The sequence below is a fragment of the Mesoplodon densirostris genome, chromosome 11 (genome assembly GCF_025265405.1).
Source record: "Mesoplodon densirostris isolate mMesDen1 chromosome 11, mMesDen1 primary haplotype, whole genome shotgun sequence".
NCBI lineage: Eukaryota > Metazoa > Chordata > Mammalia > Artiodactyla > Ziphiidae > Mesoplodon > Mesoplodon densirostris.
Window position 1 is genome coordinate 99484673 of NC_082671.1, and position 22860 is coordinate 99507532.

Sequence of the window (22860 nt, forward strand, 5' to 3'; positions counted from 1 at the left end):
TATCCTTTTAGTTGTTGTATAGTATTCATTAAATACATTAATTTCCCTTTTGATAAAAATTTACCTTATTCCCAATGTTGTGTTGTAAATAATGCTGCAGCAATCATTTTATAATTGCCTCCCTGTGTATATGTGCAAGAGGTTCTCTAATAGATATACTTAAACATTGGATTATTGAATCATATTTTCACTTTTCATAGATGCTGCCAAATTGCTTTACTATTTACATTCTTTCCCTTTTTATAACAATTTACAATTTACATTCTTTACCTTTTTATTATCAAGGATATGTTTTCTGTTTTTTTTCCCCTCTGGCTCACATGTTTTTATAGATTTTGTTTACTGAATTGCTTTTATTCTGTATCAGCTAATCACTCAGACTTCTGAAGAGGGACTTCCCTGGTGGTCCAGTGGTTGGGACTTTGCCTTCCACTGCAGGGGGTGCGGGTTCAATCCATGGTTGGGGAGCTAGGATCCCACATGCCTCGCAGCCAAAAAAAACCCAAAACATAAAACAGAAGCAATATTGTAACAAATGCAATGAAGACTTTAAAAATGGTCCACATCAAAAAAATCTTAAGAAAAACAAAACCCCAAAAAAAACCTCCTGAAGAGCATAAGATTCCAGGATTGCTACCTTTGAGTTGTATAACCTGGCATTTTGGCATTTTAACGTATTTATCAGAAAAGGTATTGCATTTTCATTCAGTTTTTTATCAATGAAAAACAGTCATCATTATCAGGACCAGTTTGGTGATCATTAGTAAACACAAATGGAACCCTAGAATTTCTTAGACTCCCCATATTTCCTCTAGACACAACAGCAAGTTTTGAATCAGTTATTTTTACTTACTCAGTAAAATATTTTCTCTAAGAAAATGTGAGAAGCTAAAGTTTACTAAATAAACATGTTAAGGAACGTACTGATAATCCTGTTTCCCATTAAAAACAAAATATTGCTAAATGGGCACAGGCTAGCTTTGTTGCCAGATGATGTGTTATGGATTTCTTTATTTTCTTGAAACTTACTAATCCTACAAGTAAATTATTTTTTGGAAATACACAGAGTTTTTGAAATTTATAAATGGCTAGATTCTAGTCACTTAGGGATTTAATTTTTTATTTATTGCTGTGACATTGCTGATCAGGTGAATCAACATATCTTTTGCCTTGATGACACAGTAATATAGGTAAAATTGGCAGTACAACAACAGGTAGTCATTGAATATTATAATTTATTTGTATAACATACTAATTAAAATATTTCTAATTATAAAAACAAATTATATGAGAATCAGCATGTACAGTGTTCAAGAACATGGACTGATTCTTGCATGTAACTGTAGATGTGGGTAAGTTATTTAATCTCTGATTTCTCTGTAAAATCAGGGTAATAATACCTGCTTTACATGGATACTATATAACAATCAATTGCTTTGTAATAAATGTTAATTTTCATGTAATGTATAAAATTAAAGTCTACTAATTTAAATAAGATTAATGTACATGCTTACCTAGTAACATTCAGTTAAATTTGTTCAGTTCATTTGAAAGATGAAATGATATTGAAATTTAAATTGACTCAGATACTTTTGCAAGTATTTAAAGTTATTTTTATGTAGTTAATCTCCCTCTATGAGACATGCCTTGGCCCCCAGTCTCTAGTAAAATATATCATTACAAATTAAACTATATGCACATGTGCACACGAAAGCCAGGACCAGCACCCAGATCTCCTAGCTCATGCAGTAGAATTCAAGAACTGGAAGTCCAGATATCTCACAGAGATTCCTGAGATTTTTCTACCTAATTTTTTCTTAATTGGTCCCTTCTATACAGTTCACTGTTCAGTATTAGGCACCAGGGAGCTATTTAAAACAAAAAAAGACTTCAGATTTAGGCCAGTCTTGCCACTAACTAGCAAGTCTCCTGTCCTTTGGTTGAAATTTCCTTGCTTGTAGAATGAGAAGTATTGGACTAGGCTATCTGGATCGTTCTTTAAACTCTTCTGTTCTATAAGTATGAATAGAAGTAATTACCATCAAATTGTATTATATTAATTTCCCAATTTGGAGTTTAAGCATACCAATCTCTCTCTTCTCAGTGAGCTAACTTTAAATGTTCCTCTGAAACATTGTACTTGATAATTTTGTTCTTCCTGTTGCTCGTAGCCAGTTGTGCCAGGAAAATTTAACTCTATCTCAAGAATTAATCCATGTAAATGCTGTGTGTTTCCTTCTCTCTCACTCTTTTAATATCAACAAGGCTTTATCATACTTTATTTGGCAAGCTTGAGAAAGCAGCCATTTCCCTGTAGAGGTATAGCTTGATCTGACAATTTCTTTTTTTTTTTTTTTTTTTTTTGAGTTTTAAAATGAATTTATTAAAGAATGGTCTTAGGAAGGCCACAATGTTTGATTTGTCATTAAAAAAAAGTTCTGTTTCTTCATGCTGTATAACAAGGTAATGTAACAAGGTACAGAATTATAAGCTTCTTTCTACTGGAATTCTCTGATAGTACGGCACAGTGTAGTCATTTCTGCAATGCTAGAATAAATTTTAAAAAAGTCTCTTCTATGCTTCTCTTCAAAAAGTGATGAACAATAACAGGATGGCATTAAAAAGCCATTTTTTTCCTATTCATTCTGTAGTATTGGAGCCAGTATTTTTACCATCACAGGCTACAATTTTCCACTTTATCCACTTTAATAAGTTCTGTCACCTCTCTGAATTCAACATCATTCAATACAAAAGTCCACACATTATCGCAGAATCTGTGTGTATTTAGAGAGCCCCTGAAATTGACTCTGTTCCTGACCCTCTGTGCCAACGCTGAATTTATAGCCTTATCAAACTGAAGTAGAACTTGAAGGGCAAGTTGGGGGGTAGTCTGTTGAGACTGTATAAGCTCATCGAGGCTCTCCTGAAGACTGTTTCCCAAAGTGGTATTTCTGTACAACTGATATGCCATGGCTTAGGAGGGAGAAATTCTTCTTCTTATTCAGGCTTGCATTGATATCCTGTGGAAAAGGCGCTTCCCGCCTCGGAGCCGACAGAAGTGGGTCGGCCAGAAACCCAGTGTGATCTGACAATTTCTAAACTGTTTCTTTTTTCTTTTTGTAAGGTTATTTCCTTGGGAAACTTTTATGTTAAATAACTATTTTGCTGAATTTTCTTTCATAAAATATTTTCCAAACCATTTTTTAATCAGTTTCTTATAAATCAGATTGAAAATAGGAACTCAACCAAAAGTTTAGTTTCCTTCCAAATGATTTATAAATTTTTCAGAGGTAGTTGAAGGAATGAGAATAGGGAAGCATAGTTTTGCTTTTAGGTTTTTTTTTTTTTTTTCTCTAGGACATGAAGTTTTTATTCTTCATTGAAATCAAATGGATAGAAAGGGCTTCAGTAACACTGATAATGTTTATTTAAGTTAGATGGTGGACACCTGAGGTTTGTTTCATTATTATTCTTAAACCAAACATAAATGTTTGCATACATGCATATACATTCTTTGATGTATAGATTTCAATAATATAAAAAAATTTTAAACCTGGAGAAAATACGGGGAGAAGGAGAAAATAAAATGAAAAAACACATGTTGAGCTTTAGTTTATTATTTATTTCTCCTACTAGACTGTAAACTTTATGCAGTTAAGATATTTTGTCTTTTCATTGACTGATATATATCCCCAGTGCCTAGGACAGTACTTGAGGTATCAGACACTTAATAAATATTCGTTGAATTACTCTCTCCGGTTGGATGGATTGTTTTCCAGGAGGATGTCTAATTAGAGTATACGTGATTTGTACTTAACTGTGCTGAATAGGCTTAGCTTCTGTTGAATGAAAAGAGGGATTTAACAATGAGATTTAACAATGAGAAAAAAGTTTATTAGACTGAGTTTCTCGCTCATTCAGTTTATTTGAAAAGCTGTGGTTATAGTGATTTTTAAATATGCCAGTTTGGCCTTGTCCTTTGATATAGTTTAAGATTATGCTTTTCACCCTACTAACATCTTACAGATGTTTTCTTAGTCACAAATAGGACTGAATGAATCATTGCAAATTCAGAATTATTAGTGGGAAGTTTGTATTTGCCCTAAAGATAAGTATTTGTTAATGTTGTCTACTTACTCATAATGGTAATTTATGGTGGAAGATTCTTTGCAAAACTGACCTAAAGAAGGGAGAGAGGTAGTATAATGAAAATGAGTATCTCATAGGGCTTTAAAAGCAGTATACTTCTTCCCAAAAGTATAGAAAGATACCTTTCCTATCCCATTTTGAAACTAAAGGAATATTTTAAAACTGGATAAAATGACTTTTTTTTTTTTTTTTTTTTTTTTTTAAATGCGGTGCGCGGGCCTCTCACTGTTGTGGCCTCTCCTGTTGCGGAGCACAGGCTCCAGACGCGCAGGCTCAGCAGCCATGGCTCACGGGCCCAGCCGCTCTGCGGCATGTGGGATCCTCCCGGACTGGGGCACAAACCCGTGTCCCCTGCATCGGCAGGCGGACTCTCAACCACGGCGCCACCAGGGAAGCCCTAACATGACTTTTGACCATTTGAAAAGTGAAATTTTCTAGCCCGTTTATAAATTACAGTTAATTTAAAGGTTTAAATTTATATGTGACTTTTGCTAAAGGCCAGTTTGATTTATGTGCTCAAATGCAGTCTTTGAATTTTTGCTAGCATCATATTGATTTTTTTCTAATATTTCAAAAATCTTTTTCTAAGTGATCAATTACTAGTTGGAAATTGTCTTGGTACATTGTGAGAAGAGATTTAACCTAATTTAGCTGATATTGTGCCCATTTAACTTCAGATTTTTTAGGGGTGAGAAGGAATGCTCTTTGTGACATTTAAGCATAGTTTGACAGGAATATAAGTCATTATCAACAAAGAGCACTTTTAGATTTCCTAGAATAAAGAAGAGCTATAGGTTTTAGATAAGGTAAGTTGTTTATTCATTGGAACACTGCATAGGTCTTGCATTTTTTGAAGTTACGTTGTATTCATGTATTCAAGTTTTAAATATTAATTTAAAACTTAAAAAAATTTTCCATAGTGTTAAAAGTACACAAGTCAGAGTCAGATTTTATTTGTGCTTTTTATTCTTAAAAGTCTGGTTGTGTGTCGTGTTCTTATTTAAGTCTCATACCATACCTATTGAGACATTTCTAGAAACTCCTTGAAAATGTCACTTGTTAAAAGGGATAATAGTGGGAAAAGACTGAATTAACAAAACCTTAAGCAAAAATACAGTATAAAATGCTATTTTCAATACCATTGAAACTGAATTAATCTAGAATCATGACTCTTAGTGTTTTTTTTTTCTTTTCCTTTCCCTAAAGATAAGACAAAATCCATGGCTTCTGTAACTAATGCCAATACTTCTAGTACACAAGCAGCTCCTGTAGCTGTTACAACACCTACTGTGTCATCTGGTCAGGCAACACCTACATCACCTATTAAAAAGGTAAGCCAAAATTGTGTTTGTTAAAAATAAATGTATTTTGTGTAAGTACCATTTGAGCTAAAGCATTAAGACAGTTCTAAGTTTATTTAAAGTTTTAGAATAAGAATGTATTTTTATTTCCTCTGAATCTATTATATTCCTTTTTTCAAGTACTTTTTGCAGTTGATCATTAACAAAAAATATCGGGTTGGCCAAAAAGTTTGTTCAGTTTTAAGTAAAATAAGAGACTTTTTCATTTTCACCAGGAACTTTATTGAGCAGCATATTCATTAACCAGCGAATTTTTTGGCCAACCCAATAAATAGCAGAAAGATAAAATTTTTCATATGAAAAACTACTAATCATGGTAGTTTTTTATTTCCACTGAACTTTTGAGAAGCATGGGGTTTGTATCCTTTATTTCTGTTGAGTAAAGGTGCATTTTGGTAATTTCACATGTGTATAAGTTAAGCACAAAAAGTACTACCACAAGTTACTGAGAGAACTGGAATCTAGATTTTCTAATTCATTTACAAAGCACCAGGTATGTCAGAACAAACCAGAGGTCAACAGCTGACCCCACCTCTTGTTAGTTGTTGTGACCTTGAGCAAGTGACTGTCTTCCTTATCTGTTCCTCCTAAAAAGGACAAAACAAAAATAATAACAAAGAGAAAATAAGTTAACATTGTTAAGCAGTAATTGAGAGAGCTTGGCTAGTGACTGAATGCTCCCAAAATGTTAGTTTCATTTCTTCCTCTTCCTTATTTTGTTCTCCATTTATTCTTCATCCTTACTTGTTGATCTGTTAAAGACTTTTCTTTTCCCTGCTGTTTCAGAACCTATACTTCTTTTAACTCTAATTAAAGATTAAGGGTTTTCTGTGGGGTTTTTTTTTTTTTTTTTAACCTACTGGTCTCTTTTTAAAGGCTTCTCCCCACCAGCCCTTACCTAACTTTTAGGAGTAAACTCATTTCCTTCTCTGTGTAACACACACATGCACACACGCACATGCATACACGTAGACATATTCACACTCACGTGTACTTTTTTTTTTTTCCTGGAACCATTTAAGAATTGACCGCTCTCACTGTAACACTTTATTCCTAAATACTTGAGTATGTATCTCTTAAGTACAAAGGCATTATCCTTCATTCCCTCACTGAAATCATCATACTTAGAAAATTTAACATTGATATAATACCATTATTTATGTTCACTAATATACAGACCATACTCAAAATTTTCCCAATTGTCTTCTTGTAACATCTTTCTAGCTGTTGATTTTTCAAATTAAGTGTCCACTCAGGGATTATACATTGTGTTTACTTATTAAGTCTCTGCCTTTGGACTTCTTGTTTTGTTGCTTATCTGACGTTATTTGGCTTGCATGGGTTTGAGGATTGATTTTAAATCCCCACAGTGTTTCTATCATATTGTCAGTTTTGCTAATCTTTGGATTTGGCTCCAAGTGGTCAAAATTTGAACCTTTTAAAATCATAAACTAGAGAATTCTTTAAAAATCCATACTGTTATTAATAATCCTCCTCTAAAACTCTTCCAAAGGAAAGCAGTAGTATGAATTCTTAGTGGTAGAAATGTATGAATTTCACTGGTACAGTTTGAATATCAGAAGACTCTGTGACTGAATTATCTTATTACCTTCTGTATTCTAGAACTGAGGGTTTCTTGAATTCAGTTAGAACCCATCCTCAAATGGTCATAATTTCATATGCTTTAAAATGAAATTCTCCAGAAGCAGTCTGTCTGCAAAATTTTCAAGATAGTTATGCCATAACTGGTGTCACCATGGGCTGCTTTAACTAAAGCTTTGTTAATTCTAGAACCCCTTTATACTTCTTCAGTGAATACTAAACTTTAGCTCTTTTGATTATCTGTTAGAACTGTAGATTTATCAAGTTCCCAGAAGCCCCATCCTCCCTGGAATAGCTGGCCAAGAAACCAGCTGTCAGTCTTTTGAGTATTTAACTAAGCAATCTCTTTCCTACTGTAGTCAAGTAATTACAATAGGGTTCTTATTATCAATTATATTTTTCTCAAGCATAACCCTAGATTTATGGCAGTTTACTTCTCAGTTTATGCCAACTGCCCTCACTGAAAGCAAATACTTAATAGCTCTGTTAGATTAGTGGGCCAGTAATTTCTTTGCTATAGAAGTTCTTATTCAGTATTACTTCTGATTCTGTAATTAAATTGATCTAATGACAACTGTTTCTCTAATTTGCATATTTAGAAACTCCATTTTATTCTCCATTTAAAGCATCATAACTTGCTTTAAAGATTACATTGTTTCAGTCTTTGTTCTTAAAGTTTTATGGGCAAGTTTTATTCAAAGTAATAAAGTCATGGTGTACAAAAAAATGAAGTATTTTTAAGTTTTATCAGTATTATATGATTCTTAGAGCCTGTTACCATGTTCAGTGATACTGTATTTACTTTAATTTAGCATTTTAGTGGGGTTTTTTTCATTTGTTTCAAGATTTTCCTTGTAACTTAGAGACCTAACAAATTTCCTTGGATGAATTCTTAATTTGTAAATGCATCGTAAAAGATTTTGTAATTAATTAAGAGTTCTGTCTATTTTTAGGTGCCACTTACTACTCTGCTTCTATTATCTAGACAACTTATCCTAAGTTCTCTAGCTTCCTCCACCAGTACATAAACTATGTATCTAAATACACACACACACACACACACACACACACTAACATTCATGGCAAGGAATAGATCACGAAACTGGAAGCTCTAAAACAGTATTAAATATCACTTATATTCTATAATAACTCATGATAACTGCAGAGAAACATAGGTATATTCACTTTAAATGATCTTCTCTTAAGTTGTTAACTTGTCAGCTAAAATTATAGAATGATTCCTGTAGCAGTGAGATCAGGCCTATCATTTATGGATATATTATCTATAAAACCATTAGTTTGATCTTATGATTTAAAATAGTAAACTAAATAATAGTAAGTAAACTAAAAATAGTAAGTTTATCGCATTATTTAACTTACAATAAGTTAAATAATATACATTTTATATTAAATTTTTATCTAACAATAAGTTTATTGTTAGTTAAAGTTTCAACTAACAATAAGTTTAACTAACAATGTTTATATATAACTCTCTAGTCAAAATAAATATTGTTGAGATCTCTGAAAAGGATTACCTACTCTGCTGTATACACGTATATTCCAATAAGCATAAACTATATTTTCTTTGCTAGATGGTAAAAATTCAGAGTTTTCTTGGAATTACATGTTCTTGCTTATTGAACCTACATCATAATAAAATTTAGTAAAAGACTACTATGTGCTGTGGGTACATGAAGTATACCAGTAAAAGTGTATAATTGTAGAATGATGGTTTTTAAATGGAAGAAATCATTTTTGATTTGAGGTAATGGAGTTAGAACATTTGAGATCTTGAAGAATGAGGTAGTATTTCAACTAACAGGAGAGTTTGTACAGTCTGTTGAAAAAGAGAGAAGAGAAACAGTGTGATCAAAAGTAGGGATAATGTGGAGTGTTGCAGGAAAAATGAGTTGTCTAGTTTGACTGATGTATAGGCTACATATACGAAGTAAAGCAGGAAAAGCAGAGCCAAATTGGAATGTTTTCATTACTATGGTAACATTTTCATAATTTGATAGATAGTAGAGGATCATAGATGTTTGAACAAGGCCATGAGAGAATTTTAGAATGTCACTCTGGCAGCAATGTGCAGGTGTATTTGAAGGTGAGAGACCGACTGAGAGAAGGTTTATTACAAAGTCACTGAAATAGCCTAACATGATAAGAATATAAACCAGAGAAGTGGCAGTGGACTTATAAAGGAGAGGAGGAGACTTAGAGACTTGGCACTTAATTTGTAGATGGAGGAAGATGACAGAGAAGAAGTCTAACATGACTACAAAGTTTCAAATTTAGGGAGTTGGGACTTCCCAGGCATCCAGTGGTTAAGACTTTGTGCTTTCAGCACAGGGGGCATAGGTTCGATCCCTGGTCAGGGAACTAAGATCCCACATCCCACATGCCACACAATAGGGCCAAAAAAAAAAAAAGAAATTTAGGGGATTGAAGAGATTTTTGGTGCCAGTAACAGAAATAGGGAACTGAGGAAGAGTTGGTTTGGAAATAAAGGTATTTGACTTTAAACATGTTGAGTTTCAGGTTCCAATTTTAGTTACATATAGTCCATTCTGCAGGTAAGTCGAAATTCAGGACTAGGAATTTAGGAGTCAGATTGAGCTGGAGAATAACAAATTTGAGAATAAGCTGAATACAATTAATATTTAGCCTGAGGATATAAGAAGACCCTACTCCCAACATTCAGAAGAAAGTATAAAGAGAAGATAGGAGATACAAGAACAGACTCTTGGAGTGCTTATGTTACAGGGCTATGACAAGGACAGTTGCTACCAACAACAACAAAAAGACCAGGAAAGGGGTAGTCAGAGAGTAGGAAAGTCAAAATAGTGTCCTAGTTATAAAAACCAAAAGAAGAATTTCAGGGACTAGGTATACTTGAGTTTTTCAGAGAGGTTTATTTATATACCAAAAATTGAAAGATGCTTTTAAACACATAAACCAGTATTTAAATCCATGTTAGGTGGAGAGGAGGTATATAAGTCGTAACAGTGCAACAAAATTTCAAACTTGATAATATTGCCGCATTTTTCTCAACTCTAAAATATTGGATAATAGTAAAGTGCTATTTCATTGGGTGATTGTAGGATTAAATGAGATAACCCATATTTACCACTTAGTTTAGGGCCTCACACAAGTAAATGTTTGTTAAATGTTAGCTTCTGTTATAACACTCAGCAAATATTATTTGCTATATGACGATTTTATCATGGAGGAATAACATTTGTTTCCAGTTTGGGGAAAGTTCTGGGGTAGGGAGGGATTGGCAAACCATGGTCTGTGGGCCAAAGGTGGCCCACTACCTGTTTTTTGTACAGCCTGCAAGTTAGAATGGTTTTAATACTTTTAAATGGTTGGCAGAGGCAGGGGAGGATGAAAAGAAAAAGAATATTTTGTGACACAAATTCAAATTTCATTGCCCCTAAATAAAGTTTTATGTAACACAGCCACATTCATTCATTTGTGTACTACCTATGGCTGGGTTTGTGCTACAGCAGCATAGATGAGTAGTTACAGCAGAGACTCTATAGTCTACAAAGCCTAAAGTTTACAGTCTGGCCCTTTACAGAAAGAAAAGTTTGCCAACCTCTGTTCTCAAGTACCATGACTTTAAACTCTGAAATCAATAAGGAATCATCTCAGTGCCTATCATATTATGTAAAATATTACAGAGCTTCCTGGACTTTCTCAGTAGGTGGACACCTTAGTGTTTTACTAATTTTTTTTCACAGTGCCATTTGGCAAAAAAAAAAAAAACCTCTTGGTTTCATTTATTAAGGAGTTAGGTACAAATAAGTTAATAATGGCAATTTGTGCAGTGTCCAACAGATGTCACTGTACTTCTCTCAAAACTTTAAAATATCCCACAGCCCCCCTGTGATTTTGTTCTTGCGCCCTGGAATGCCTCAGTGAGCATTTTGGGAACTGAAAAATGCTTGTATATCTTGAGTCTCTTTGCAACCTTATTGTTAGGAATTAATTATTGGAAGTATTGGAGGTATCTTGTAGCAGTTTTGTCTAGGAATTAGCCCTCCAACATTATGGGTGCTTTAACAAGCTCTATTAAACTGCTGTTATGGCAAACCTTGGTAATAGGTGTGAAAGAAAGGTTGTTTTGGTTTTTTTTTTTTTAATCTATATCCTATGCTTATAGTAACTAGATAGTTGCTATATTTACCATCTATGTTTAACTGTGGTGAATATTTAAACTCTGTAAGTGAAGTTAATGAGGTGAACTAGTTACAGACAACAGACGTTTCATTTTTAGGGCAGTTAGAAAGCCCTGAAAATGAAATAAATATTTGTGCAAAAACAGTTTTTAATTGAAATGTTTCATGTTTGGTGGAAAAATCAAACAGTAAATTTAAGGCTATGATATTTAAAATATTGATGAATTAAATATTATAATTAGAAATATACTGATGATTACTTTTTTGTTGATGATGATGGATTTAAAATTTTTTAACCCAAGTACAAAATGAATAAAAACAAAATTCAAGGGCAGTAGTTTTTTCACTTCATACTGTAATACTATCTGCTCTATGTGCCTTGAACTGCCTTAGAAGTTTCTGTATTCAATTCTTTCAGATTCTCTCATGCTAAAACTGGAACTTGTTCCCAGTGACTTTTAAAGATTGGATAATTACCCAGTCGTTGGGTTTTAATTTATTATAAAATTCTTTTAAAAAGAGAAAAGTCTGTTTTGCTCATAACTTCCTTTCCTGTTTTCATACTTTCAATCTTTATCTCTTTACCTGTCTTATTTTAATTGGCTTTAGTATGATTTCATTGCTCCTATCATGCCTGTGGTGGAATCAGTAGATCCTGCATCATGGAGGCAGGGCTTGCGCAAAACTGGCATTGTTCTTGTGCCCAGTAAGGGTGAAAAATCTATGGTGAGGCATTTCGATGTGCAAGGATTTATATTAGGTTACAACATAACAAGTTTAATATGAATATTGGTTTCAAAGATGCATGGTTTTAAGTCATTATGGTGTGCTCATTTCTGTTCTCTGTATTTGCATCATAATTTTTCTGTGTGATACAAAGTGTGGAGTGTGTGTTCTTAAATCTAACATCTGGAAAGGCAGTATTTCCTTCTTCAGTTGTAGATCTTTACATTTTTGACTAAGACATTAACCTGCTTAGTAAAAGTGTTTCTCCTGAAACTATTAACTATCATTTTAAACATATTATCTGTAAACTTCTCATTTTCAGTTTAAGGACTGATCAGTATTGTATAATTTTTCTCCTTTTCCTTAAAAATAAAACAATATAAAAAAACAGTTTCCAACTTCAGCTACAAAAATTTCTCCCAAAGAAGAAGAGAGAAAAGATGAGTCTCCTGCATCTTGGAGGTTAGGACTTAGAAAGACTGGTAGTTATGGCGCACTTGCAGAAATCACAGCATCTAAAGAGGCCCAGAAAGAAAAAGACACTGCAGGTGTTATGCGTTCAGCTTCAAGTCCCAGGCTTTCCTCCTCTTTGGATAATAAAGAAAAGGTAATCTGTTTCACAATTTGGTTTCTATAAAAACTATGATAATTTGTTTTCCAGGAATCAGATCCGTTGGATTTTCTACTAAGTATCATTAGATCTATGTATCAACTTAATTCACCTGACTTAATGAATTACATGATAATACAAATGTACCTACCTTAAGCAGATATTTATATGGGATATAATAATTGGGAAGATCACGTGTATTTGCCCAAAACATAAATTATGAGACTATACTCAATTAAAGGAATCCTTTAGTCTGTTTGAGAATTTACAATAAAATGTATCAAGGAGCAAGCTAATTTTATTTATTAAGAAGGGTTTTGAAAGTTTAGGAACACATTTGTTCTAGAATGTGATTATACTCATAAGTTGCATTTACCCAATATCTGCAATTTCTTTACCTGCTTTTTCATCTGATACATCACAGCTTTGTCCTAGTGAGCAACTTTAATAGCTATATTTTGAAAGGCAATATTAAATTGCATTAAATAGAATGCACCACAGTTCATTCAGTGCTATTTTGTATAATTGGATTATTTATTTTCTATTGCATTTTTAGTGCTTGGACATTTTTTTCCGTACAGTTTTCTTGCTCTATACAGGAGTGTTTACATGCATCAGAAATTCGGAAATGAATTTCTCATTAAGTAATTGAAATATTTTTTATTTTGTATAAATTTTTTTTCCATTTGTTTTCCAAGTACTTGATGCCAGTATAATGAGAATGTAACAGATGTTATTGTCACTATACTCTCAGCCAGATTTGGTTAAATATAATTTAAATAACTTTTTGTTTTGTATATTTTAATGTTATATTTTTAAAACATAGTATATCAAGGTAGTAAATAGCTTGTATAATGTAAATAATTGAGATTTATCAGTGAACTGTATTTGAGACCTTATTTCTCTGAAAGAAGTAAAGATATTTTATCTTACAATACGACATTACAGTAAATGTTACAGAAGTTTCAGAAAAAGTCATTAAAATGTGGAGGAATTTTTCTTATTTTAAAAAAGAGCTAATTCTAGATTAAAGAAGAAGGAAAAGAAAATTAATTTGAACAGGCTGTCTTTTAGTGTTTACAGTACTTGAATATTGATAGACATCAATTTTGGAGTTTAGGAATTATGGAAATATTATAAAATAAACTATGATGGCTTTGTAATTATACATTGTTGAATACTCTTTGCATAATACTTTTAGCAGCACCTATAATCATCACAGATTTATTTTCACTTTTTTCTCCCTGTTGTGTAGGAGAAAGATAGTAAAGGAACTAGGCTTGCATATGTCACACCTACAATACCAAGACGACTAGCCAGTACATCTGACATTGAAGAGAAAGAAAACAGGTGGATTCATTATGACTTGTTTTATTTTGTTTTACTGTAAAATCTTTACTATCTAGCATGAGAGTTAAAACATGAGCATTGTTGTAATTATGTGGGATATGGATTTCAGGAAGAGATGGAGGGTATTCCTAATAGGAAGAACACCAAGTACATGGACTTGAGGAGGTGCAGGCTTGGTATGTTCATGAAATAGCAAAAAAAAAATGAAGGCATTATGGTTGTAACAGAGTGAGGGGCAGTGGTGGCAGGTGAGGTCACAGACTTGTATATGCTTTCTAAATATTTGGAACATAATAGAAAAGGAGAAAGAAGAAGGGAGAAAAAGCCCTTACTTGATCACTGTCAACATTTTAATTTGTTTCTTCCTACTTTTCAGCACATATAGAGTATGAGAATTTTTAATATAATTGTAATCATGTTATAATATTCAATTTTGTGTCTTGACTTTTTCTTTCACTTAAGATCTCGTAATGTCTTATACGTTAGTATGTATTTTCATTAAGCACTGTTTTTCATTAGTACATAGTGTTCCATAGAGTAGATTTGCTGAGGTTAAAGTAACCATTTCCCCTCCCCAAACTATGGGCATTTAAATTGTCTAATATTTTGTCATCATAAATAAAACTTCTGCAAACATTAAAATTTCCCCCCTATAGTTAGGATTATACCTTTGGGATAGAATCTTAGAACTGGAATCTTAGTGAATTGCTTTCACTTCTTAATAAATATTCCAGAGTGTTCTTCTAAGGGATTTTACTAGTTTCTGCTTCTACAGATGTTTATTAAAATACAGCTTCTTTAACCCTATTTTAAAATTATCTACCAGATTCTGAAGGATATTTTTTTCACAGAGATTCTTCAAGTTTGCGAACAAGTAGTTCATATACAAGAAGAAAATGGGAAGATGATCTCAAAAAGAATAGCTCAATTAATGAAGGATCAACTTATTATAAAAGGTAATAATATTCTTAAGTAACTTTTATGTATTCTTTTATTAAAATATGAGGCAGTTTGGAGCTCTCAATTTAATATAACATTAAAAATGTGCCTTTATTAAATATATCTTTTGTTGTTTAAATAAAACTTCGTTTAAAGACACAGAATATATATTTAAAGATGGGTGAAAATTTGCTCCTACTTACGCCTTCCTATTATATTTTTAAATTAAATTTGATATGCTATGAAGTATCTTTTAGATTATAGGATATTAAAAAAGGAGCTCTGTATGTAATTATATATAAGTCAATTATATAATTGACTAGAGCAGTTGAAATAGATCAATTAATTGATCTCATGTGGTGACCTGGAAAGTTTCTACCTGTGTTAGAACTCAGAGCAATGGAAATGCCTTGAATTGGACTGTTGGTAATATCATATTGGAGAGGGGGTGGAAAATCTATGTGTTATTTTCTCTGCTAAAAGCAACCAAAAAAAGACTAAAAGATCAACAAGTATAATATAGGCATGGGTCACTCCTAGGGATGTGACCCATTGCCAAAACAATTTCTTAGAAAATGCTTAAGTCTTAACTTTCCCGGAGTAAAACCAAACCAAAGTGTTTTTCCAGACCCAACCTGGCATGACCATATGACCTGGAACCATTCCAGAAATGTGAACTATCAGATCATCTTTGAATCTTGTTGGTGGGTGGGGGATGCAGTAAAATGATACACTACCAAATTAGGGAAATCATCTAGACTCTAGCAAGTTGTAGGTGCAACTCTTGGTGCTGGAGCCGGTGGCGTATTTAGGAACACAGTCTTTTAGATTTTTTTCCTAGCCTTGTGAATCTGTATAATGTATAGGCATTGACTATAGAATACACATACAAACACATTCTATATAGATATGACTCTTTCCTTTAGTTGCTCCTTTGGTAGAAGACAAGATGATTTGATTAGTTCTAGTGTTCCAAGCACCACATCAACACCAACAGTTACCTCTGCAGCTGGGCTTCAGAAAAGCCTGCTTTCCAGCACAAGCACTACTACAAAGATTACAACGGGTTCTTCCTCAGCAGGCACACAAAGCAGGTGAGTCACAGATACATTTTGTGTTCAGGCCTACTGTGTGCTTATGTATGTGCATGCGTTTTTGTTTAGAAGATTGTGGGGCTCTGGATTTTTTCATTGACCTTGTTAACATGATTTACAAACAAAAATTGGTTCCAAAAAGAGGCAGTTCTGCATGTCTGGGGAAAGAATATTAAGTTTCTGACTTACGAACTCTCCTTGCGTTAAGCTGCTTAAAGTGTAAATTTCTCTTTGACAGCTCTGGGTGAACTTTTTGGTTCATAGATGAAAGATGTCTCACCTAATGGTTTAAAAAAATCCACCCCTGTCGTCCCATGTTTTCAGCTGCTAGAAAGTGCTTTCCTTGTTTAGCTGTTTTCCTTTTCTCTTTTTTGTGTTGCTGCTTATGATGCTGTAGTACCTCACATCGTTTGTGGGCTGAGGATAGTACTGAGAAAGGAAAGGACAGTGTGCCTACGGCAGTGACCATCCCTGTTGCTCCAACTGTTGTAAACGCTGCAGCCTCTACCACAACCCTGACTACAACTACTGCTGGCACTGTCTCCTCCACTTCAGAGGTCAGGGAGAGACGCAGGTGTGTAAAGGTCCGAATAGGACTGCTGATATGTCTTGCCCAATGATGAAAGTTGTTGGTTTGGTTTGGTGTTTTAATGTGGGGAAGTTGGTGACTGTCTCTTCAGTAGGTCAATACATGAGATGGCCTAGATCAGCTCAGAACTAGGTAAATTGATATAATGAGCAATTATTAGCCTTTAGGCTTGGTAACACACCTCTGACAGAATTAATGTTCTTGTTTAAAGGCCCTGAGCCAGATAGTTGTCTTCCTACTTAGCCATCTTAGTTTTAATGGTTTCTTTAATTCAGAACATTTTTGTGATGAAGATCTAAGCGCATACTCTAAACACATACTAAACAAATCATACTCGTGGAAAACTAGATGTACCATGACAAAAACAGGTTTTTATTCTTCTCATTGTTTCCCCCTTCTACCTCACTATTAAGAAATTTGATGCATGTTTAACGATGTTTGTTGTTATTTTGGAGAATTTCATTTTAAAATTCTTTTGGTGAAGAATGGCTTCTTATGCATAAGTGTAAGCCAAATAATTTTAAGTATGTTAACTACATTCACTTAGTTTTAATTCTGGTACATAGAAGGCAGTTGTTAATTAAACTTTTTAAAGGGTCTGTGAATTTGTTTTATGTGCTTAAAACATTGTTATGAGCATTGCTCACTTCTTCCTCTTGCAGCCAATGGGTATGGAATCATAGATGTGGAAAGGAATTTACCTATTATCTTTTATGATATCCTTTACAGAAGGAAACTGAGTCCCAGAGATATTAAGTGACTTGTCCACTTTTATGTGGTTAGTAAGTATGAGAGCTAAGGCTAGGCCCAGTATTACAGGAGAATCAGTCCAGGGTTCTGTCTGCTGTATCATGCATAGTCCCTAGCTTTGAATCTGGTTTTCCCTCTTGAGAAAGAATATCTTAGGAAACTAAACGTAACCTCTTTAAATGTTTTATTCTTGAAAAATTAGCTACATAACTGATATTTTCCTTAACTAAAATATCAACCAGATTAATTTGGTTTTATTTCTAGCACATAGTATTCATATACAGTCTTAAACATCTTTTGTCTCTGATGCCTAGCAAAGTGCATGGCCTGTTGTAAGTAGTAGCATCCTTATAGTAATATTTGTGGTGAATATATGAAAAGTAACAAAATGTTAAATGTTTTGAAAACTTTTTTAATTAAAAAAGTTTTCTTTCCTATCATTATATCTTTAGTTTCTGTCAATATATTTATGCTTCATTTCTATTTTTATGGTGAAATTTAATGATACTTCTCTAACAGCACTACAAGCAGTTAGCATTTTGTGATTTTTGAATACCAGTATAGGTCATATCCTATTTTAATTATTCTTGTTTTTCTCTTAAGTTTAGTCAGTTTTAGGTTTTTGAGGTGTTTTCAATGAGACCACATAGCCTACAGAAATTAGAGGTTCATAGGCACTCATCATTCTCTTCTAGTGAAAATGAATTTGAGGGCCTTGGTTTTTTGGGAGGTGGGGAGCTGAAGGGGAAAAGGTTCAGGAGGTCTTGGTTTTTTACTCCTTGCTGTGCCTTAATCCTAAGGTAAGAGTTCTCTGTGGGTCAGAATTTATTCTTCTGTAAAATGAGGTATTTGATTTATATAGTTTTTAACTTCTAGAATCCTTTCTATCTCTAGCATTCCATACTTTAAAAAAATTTTTCCAATGACAATTAAAGCCAATGAATGTCTCCCCAAAATCATCAGTTGTTTCAGAACAAGCAAATTATGATTCTTAACCTCGGATTTCTTTATTTTTTATATTGTTGGAAAGTATTGAGTTTCAGCTTTTTAGAATAAATCCTGGAAGACTTTAAAGATTGGGAATTAAATATTTGGTGATATTGTTAGGACAGAGCAGGTTCTCATATCATAAGAAATAAAATATGTCTATTGACATTTTTCCTGGTCTGCATTACAGAAATTTTGTCTCACTTGTTTCAGTGATGTATGCAATAATATTAATGTTTGTGTTTTGTTTCATGTCAAATAATTGTTTGCAATTTTGGCCTTGTCTGTCTTTTTTTGTTGTTGTTGGCTGCGCTGCTTGGCTTGTGGGATCTTAGTTCCCCAACCAGGGATTGAACCAGCGCCTTCAGCAGTGAAGGCACAGATCCTAACCACTGGACTGCCAGGGAATTCCCCTGTTTGTCTTTTTAATTAAATTTCATTAATGGTTTCAAAATGTATATAGTTGAAAATTTGCCCCCAAATATATGTATGGTGATTTAAGAATATACTGTGGCTGAAAAAGATACTAATACATTTATGCCATTTTTAAGTACCCTTACATATGTACTTTTAGATATTATGTAAAGTTACTGTATACACTATTAAATTCCACATTATTGTTGACTTTTCCTGTTTTCATTGATCAGGTTTGGATGAAAATTTTCTGTTTTTATAAAGATTTCCAATTGATTAATTGGAGGGAGGAGGCATTGGGGAGCAGGGAGGAGAAGCTAGCTTTAAATAGATGGAGCATGGCGAGGTTCCCTGGTGGCCTAGAGGTTAAGATTCCAGGCTTTCACTGCCGTGGCCTGAGTTCAATCCCTGGTCAGGGAACAGATCCAGCAAGCCTTGCAGGGTGGCAGAATATCTAGATAGATAGATAGATAGATGGAGCAAGATGGCAAATTCTTACATTGTTTAGGCATTTCTAATTCTCCATAGTCTTTTCAAACTGCCAAAACAATACCTTACTAATAACTTCGTATTTGTAGTATGAATTCACATGGTTCGGTACAACTACTCTTTTCTACCATTTTGCCTTGGCTCAGCCAGCTCCCATTTGTCCACTTATTTTCCCTCTGGAAGGAAAAATGCTGAGTGAGAAGCAAGGGCTGGTATTCAGTTTTTTAGAGATGTAATTTGGTTGACTAACCAAAATATTAATATTATAAATAAATATAAATATTTCAGCTAATAAATGTCAGGGAAATAATATATAGAATAATTGCTTTTACTGAGGGGAAAAACCTTAATTTAAAAATAACCTTTGGATTGTTCAGAAAATAGTGGGCAATCTAAGACTAGTAAGTAAAATTATATACCCTATACAGTTATACAAAAGAGATCAGTATGACAATATGATATAGTAATGCAGTTTGGTATGTTCTGCCATCTTTTTGATGATCACCTCTTTGGAATTAAACACATATTAAAAATATGAATTATTTGTTTTCTCTACATCCTGTTCTTAGAGATCTGCTCTGTATAGACACCTCAAGGAGGAGAAAGGAACTGAATTTCAGATGGGGACTATCAAATATATTTCCTATATTACAAGTCGATAGGCTAGGTTTTTATGCTAATTTGGAGCAAATGTTTGTATGGAAATTTTAAATGAACAGATTTTACAAGTCTTTCAGCTAGTAATTTTTATGCCCCTAACCTGCATATGTTAAACCAGATATGATAAATAGATTTATTAACTTTCATGGCAGCTTGAAAGTATTGAAAAAGAATCTAGGCTTCTTGGGAGAGAGTGTGATGGTTGATAGTGCTATTTGCCATGGGGTAAAGGGGCATAGTGACAATGCAGTTCTTTTAAACTATATATGAAAACTTTGTACATAGTGGAAATAAGAATTCAGTCTTTCTTGTCCATTTGTACTTTCAGAGCAGCTCATGAAATGCTGAAGTGATACATGCAGCTGTCTAGGCTGCTGTAAACTTTTGTTAAACTAGATTTGCTATCACATCTAGGTTTCTTCTCTTTCTGTTATTTTTTTTTTTTCTTCATCTGGTGGAAGTCCAAAAGGCAGTAAATTGCATAGGACCAGTAGATGCATAAATAAGTGTTAAATGAATGGATGAAAAAAATAGCCATTTTACAGGCTAATATTTCACAGAGAACTTTTACACATTTAATAGATGTACCACAAAAGAAAAAAAAAGTTTTTCCTGCTTAAATGGTCTTGGAAAATGCTGAGTTAAACACAGTTAAACAGGTTTCTTCCCTCAGTCCTTTTCAGACCCTTTAATATATTGTTATTTTCCTGGAGAAGGTTAGAATATATAGTATTTTCCACATTTATATAATCAACTTCTACAACAAACAATACCAAAATCGTATTGCAGAATTAATGTTTCTTAAACTCTAATAACAAATTTATTGGTTATCCTCTTTCTTGTCCCAGAAAATCACTGGAGTTGTAATAAAAATGAGAAAGTATCTGTTATAGCTGAATAAAAACCTTAAAACTCAAGAGAATTGATATATAGAATAGAAATAATAAAACAATGGGAGAAAAAGGAATATCAAGCTTTTGAGCATCATAGAAGGGAGAGAGGGCAGGTATCCTACCAGTTGTATTCACCTCTGGGTTTGTGCGTTGGTACAGATGAAGCCATACAGAATTTCAACTAAGAGAAAGTTAAACTATGGAAATGGTGATAAGCAAAATGTTTTATTTAGTGACTTCTCCCTTGCCTTTCACTTTTAGGGAGACAAATTTTTTTTAATTAAAAAAATTAAAATTTTATTTATGAACTTAAGTCAGTACTAGTTTTTAATAGAAACCAAATTTGATAGGATAGAGCTCTTCAGTGAAATGCTTCAATTTGATAAGCTGTGCCTTATTGATGAGATAAATGTAGTGCTACTATGATAGCAAAAAGACATAATCGTTCAGGATATTCTAGAAACCTAGAGGTAAAAAATGATAGAAAACATACGGATAAAGAGGAAAAAAAAGTTTTATCCTTATCATATACTGCCATAAGTTATTCAGCCGAATAGAGAACACAAGTGATATTTTCTCAAAGCAAATGATAAAAACAACAAGTCAGAATATAGAAGTGATGGGATTTTCATCTAAGTTTGCTGGATGTCTCATTCAAGTAAAAACACCCTCTTGAGAATTTTTGACTTACCTTGCTTTACAGTTTATCTGTGATTAGAGTAGAAGCAAGAAGAAACAGTCCTCTAGAACTAACTTTAACCAATAAGTAGGAGTGAATTGATGAAATGGAGGCAACCAGGATCTTGGGTGAGAAATGACTATGTCATCTTAGGGTTAGTTATCCAAGGAGACAAATCCTAGGAATAATGAATCTTGTATTCTAGTTTTAGAGAGACAGATTCCAAAAAATTCAAGACTTTGGAGGGAAAGACGCGTTCCTATGTATCAAAAAGAATGAGAGTTCTCTAAAAAGAATTCTGAAGGAACTGTAAATAACTGTAAGGTGTTTGAAGATGTGTTATACTCTCTGAACTTAGAGCTTTAAAGGACACAGAAAAAATAAAACATAAGGCATAAAACAAACAATAAATTCTAAAGTTTGTTACGAATATGTGAATAGTGTCAGGGAGGTTAAAGAGCAGAATGAATTACAAATTGAGAAGAACACTAAAGTTAACAGAGTTTTTAAGTAATAACATTTGGAGATAGGGGTATGATGATAGGTTATTGATAAACTTAATGAACAACAGAAAATAGAGATACTCAAGTTCAGAATGTTCTCTGAGAAATGTGAGCTAGATGGTAGTATAACTAGATAAAGTGTTAACAATTGAACTTCCTGAATAATATTGATCATTAGAGGGAAGTTTTCTTATGTTGCAGGGTTCTGCCTTGTCTTTGCTTGTTCAACCCTTTAATTCATTATTTACCTCTTGACATAGATTGCATGCTTTTGAAATTGTGCATACCTTGTGACAGGATGGAACATAGGCTTAGATTTATAATATAAAATCTAGTGAACATAAATGCCAAATCCTCTTCTCTGTATGAGAAAATCAGTGACCCAAGAATAAGATGCTGATTTTAAAGCAGTTTGTGTATAAAAACACTTGAATTTTTAGAGGACTTAAGGTATGAACAAGAGTGTGATGTCTGCCAAAAACACTATTAGTAAATGCACAATGACAAGAATGCAGGGAGTGCTGCTTCCTCACTAGTCATCCCATATCCTAAATATTACATTCAGTCCTTTACCATAAAAAGACATTGACAGTCTAGAGTTTAACCTTGTAACTTCACATATCATCTAGGATGGTGTTGCAGGAAATCAAGAAAGGAGCTAAGAGGAATGATGCTACATAGTTTAAAAACAAACAAAACTGTGGTTAGGAAGAACTTTAAAAATATGTTAATATGAGTAGTTCCAATCTAAAAAACTATCAAATTGCATTGTTGAATTTCAGAGTGGGTTTAACCATTTTCTGAAGACTCTTTCTTAAAATCCATTAAAATGCTAAACTTAAATGTTTCACTTACGCACGTTCATGTGTAATTATATTCAC

General features: G+C 33.3%; 2 protein-coding genes across 4 annotated transcripts in view; one reads left to right on the forward strand and one right to left on the reverse strand.

Annotated features, from left to right (window-relative positions):
• The window catches only part of PPP1R12A (protein phosphatase 1 regulatory subunit 12A), a 152814-nt gene that overhangs the window by 97493 nt on the left and 32461 nt on the right, over positions 1-22860 (forward strand). The window contains exons 9-14 of one of the 3 annotated variants that reach the window (XM_060114023.1): positions 5356-5480; positions 12414-12629; positions 13888-13982; positions 14834-14938; positions 15848-16015; positions 16413-16589. In XM_060114023.1, the coding sequence (XP_059970006.1) occupies positions 5356-5480; positions 12414-12629; positions 13888-13982; positions 14834-14938; positions 15848-16015; positions 16413-16589 (886 nt within the window). The remainder of the gene's footprint in view (positions 1-5355; positions 5481-12413; positions 12630-13887; positions 13983-14833; positions 14939-15847; positions 16016-16412; positions 16590-22860) is intronic. The other 2 variants (XM_060114024.1, XM_060114025.1) reach the window with 2 other exon arrangements.
• On the reverse strand, positions 2363-3073 carry LOC132499416 (transcription initiation factor IIA subunit 2-like). Its single transcript, XM_060114026.1, has one exon. The coding sequence runs from the start codon at positions 2969-2971 to the stop codon at positions 2675-2677; it is 297 nt and encodes a 98-aa protein (XP_059970009.1). The 5' UTR covers positions 2972-3073; the 3' UTR covers positions 2363-2674.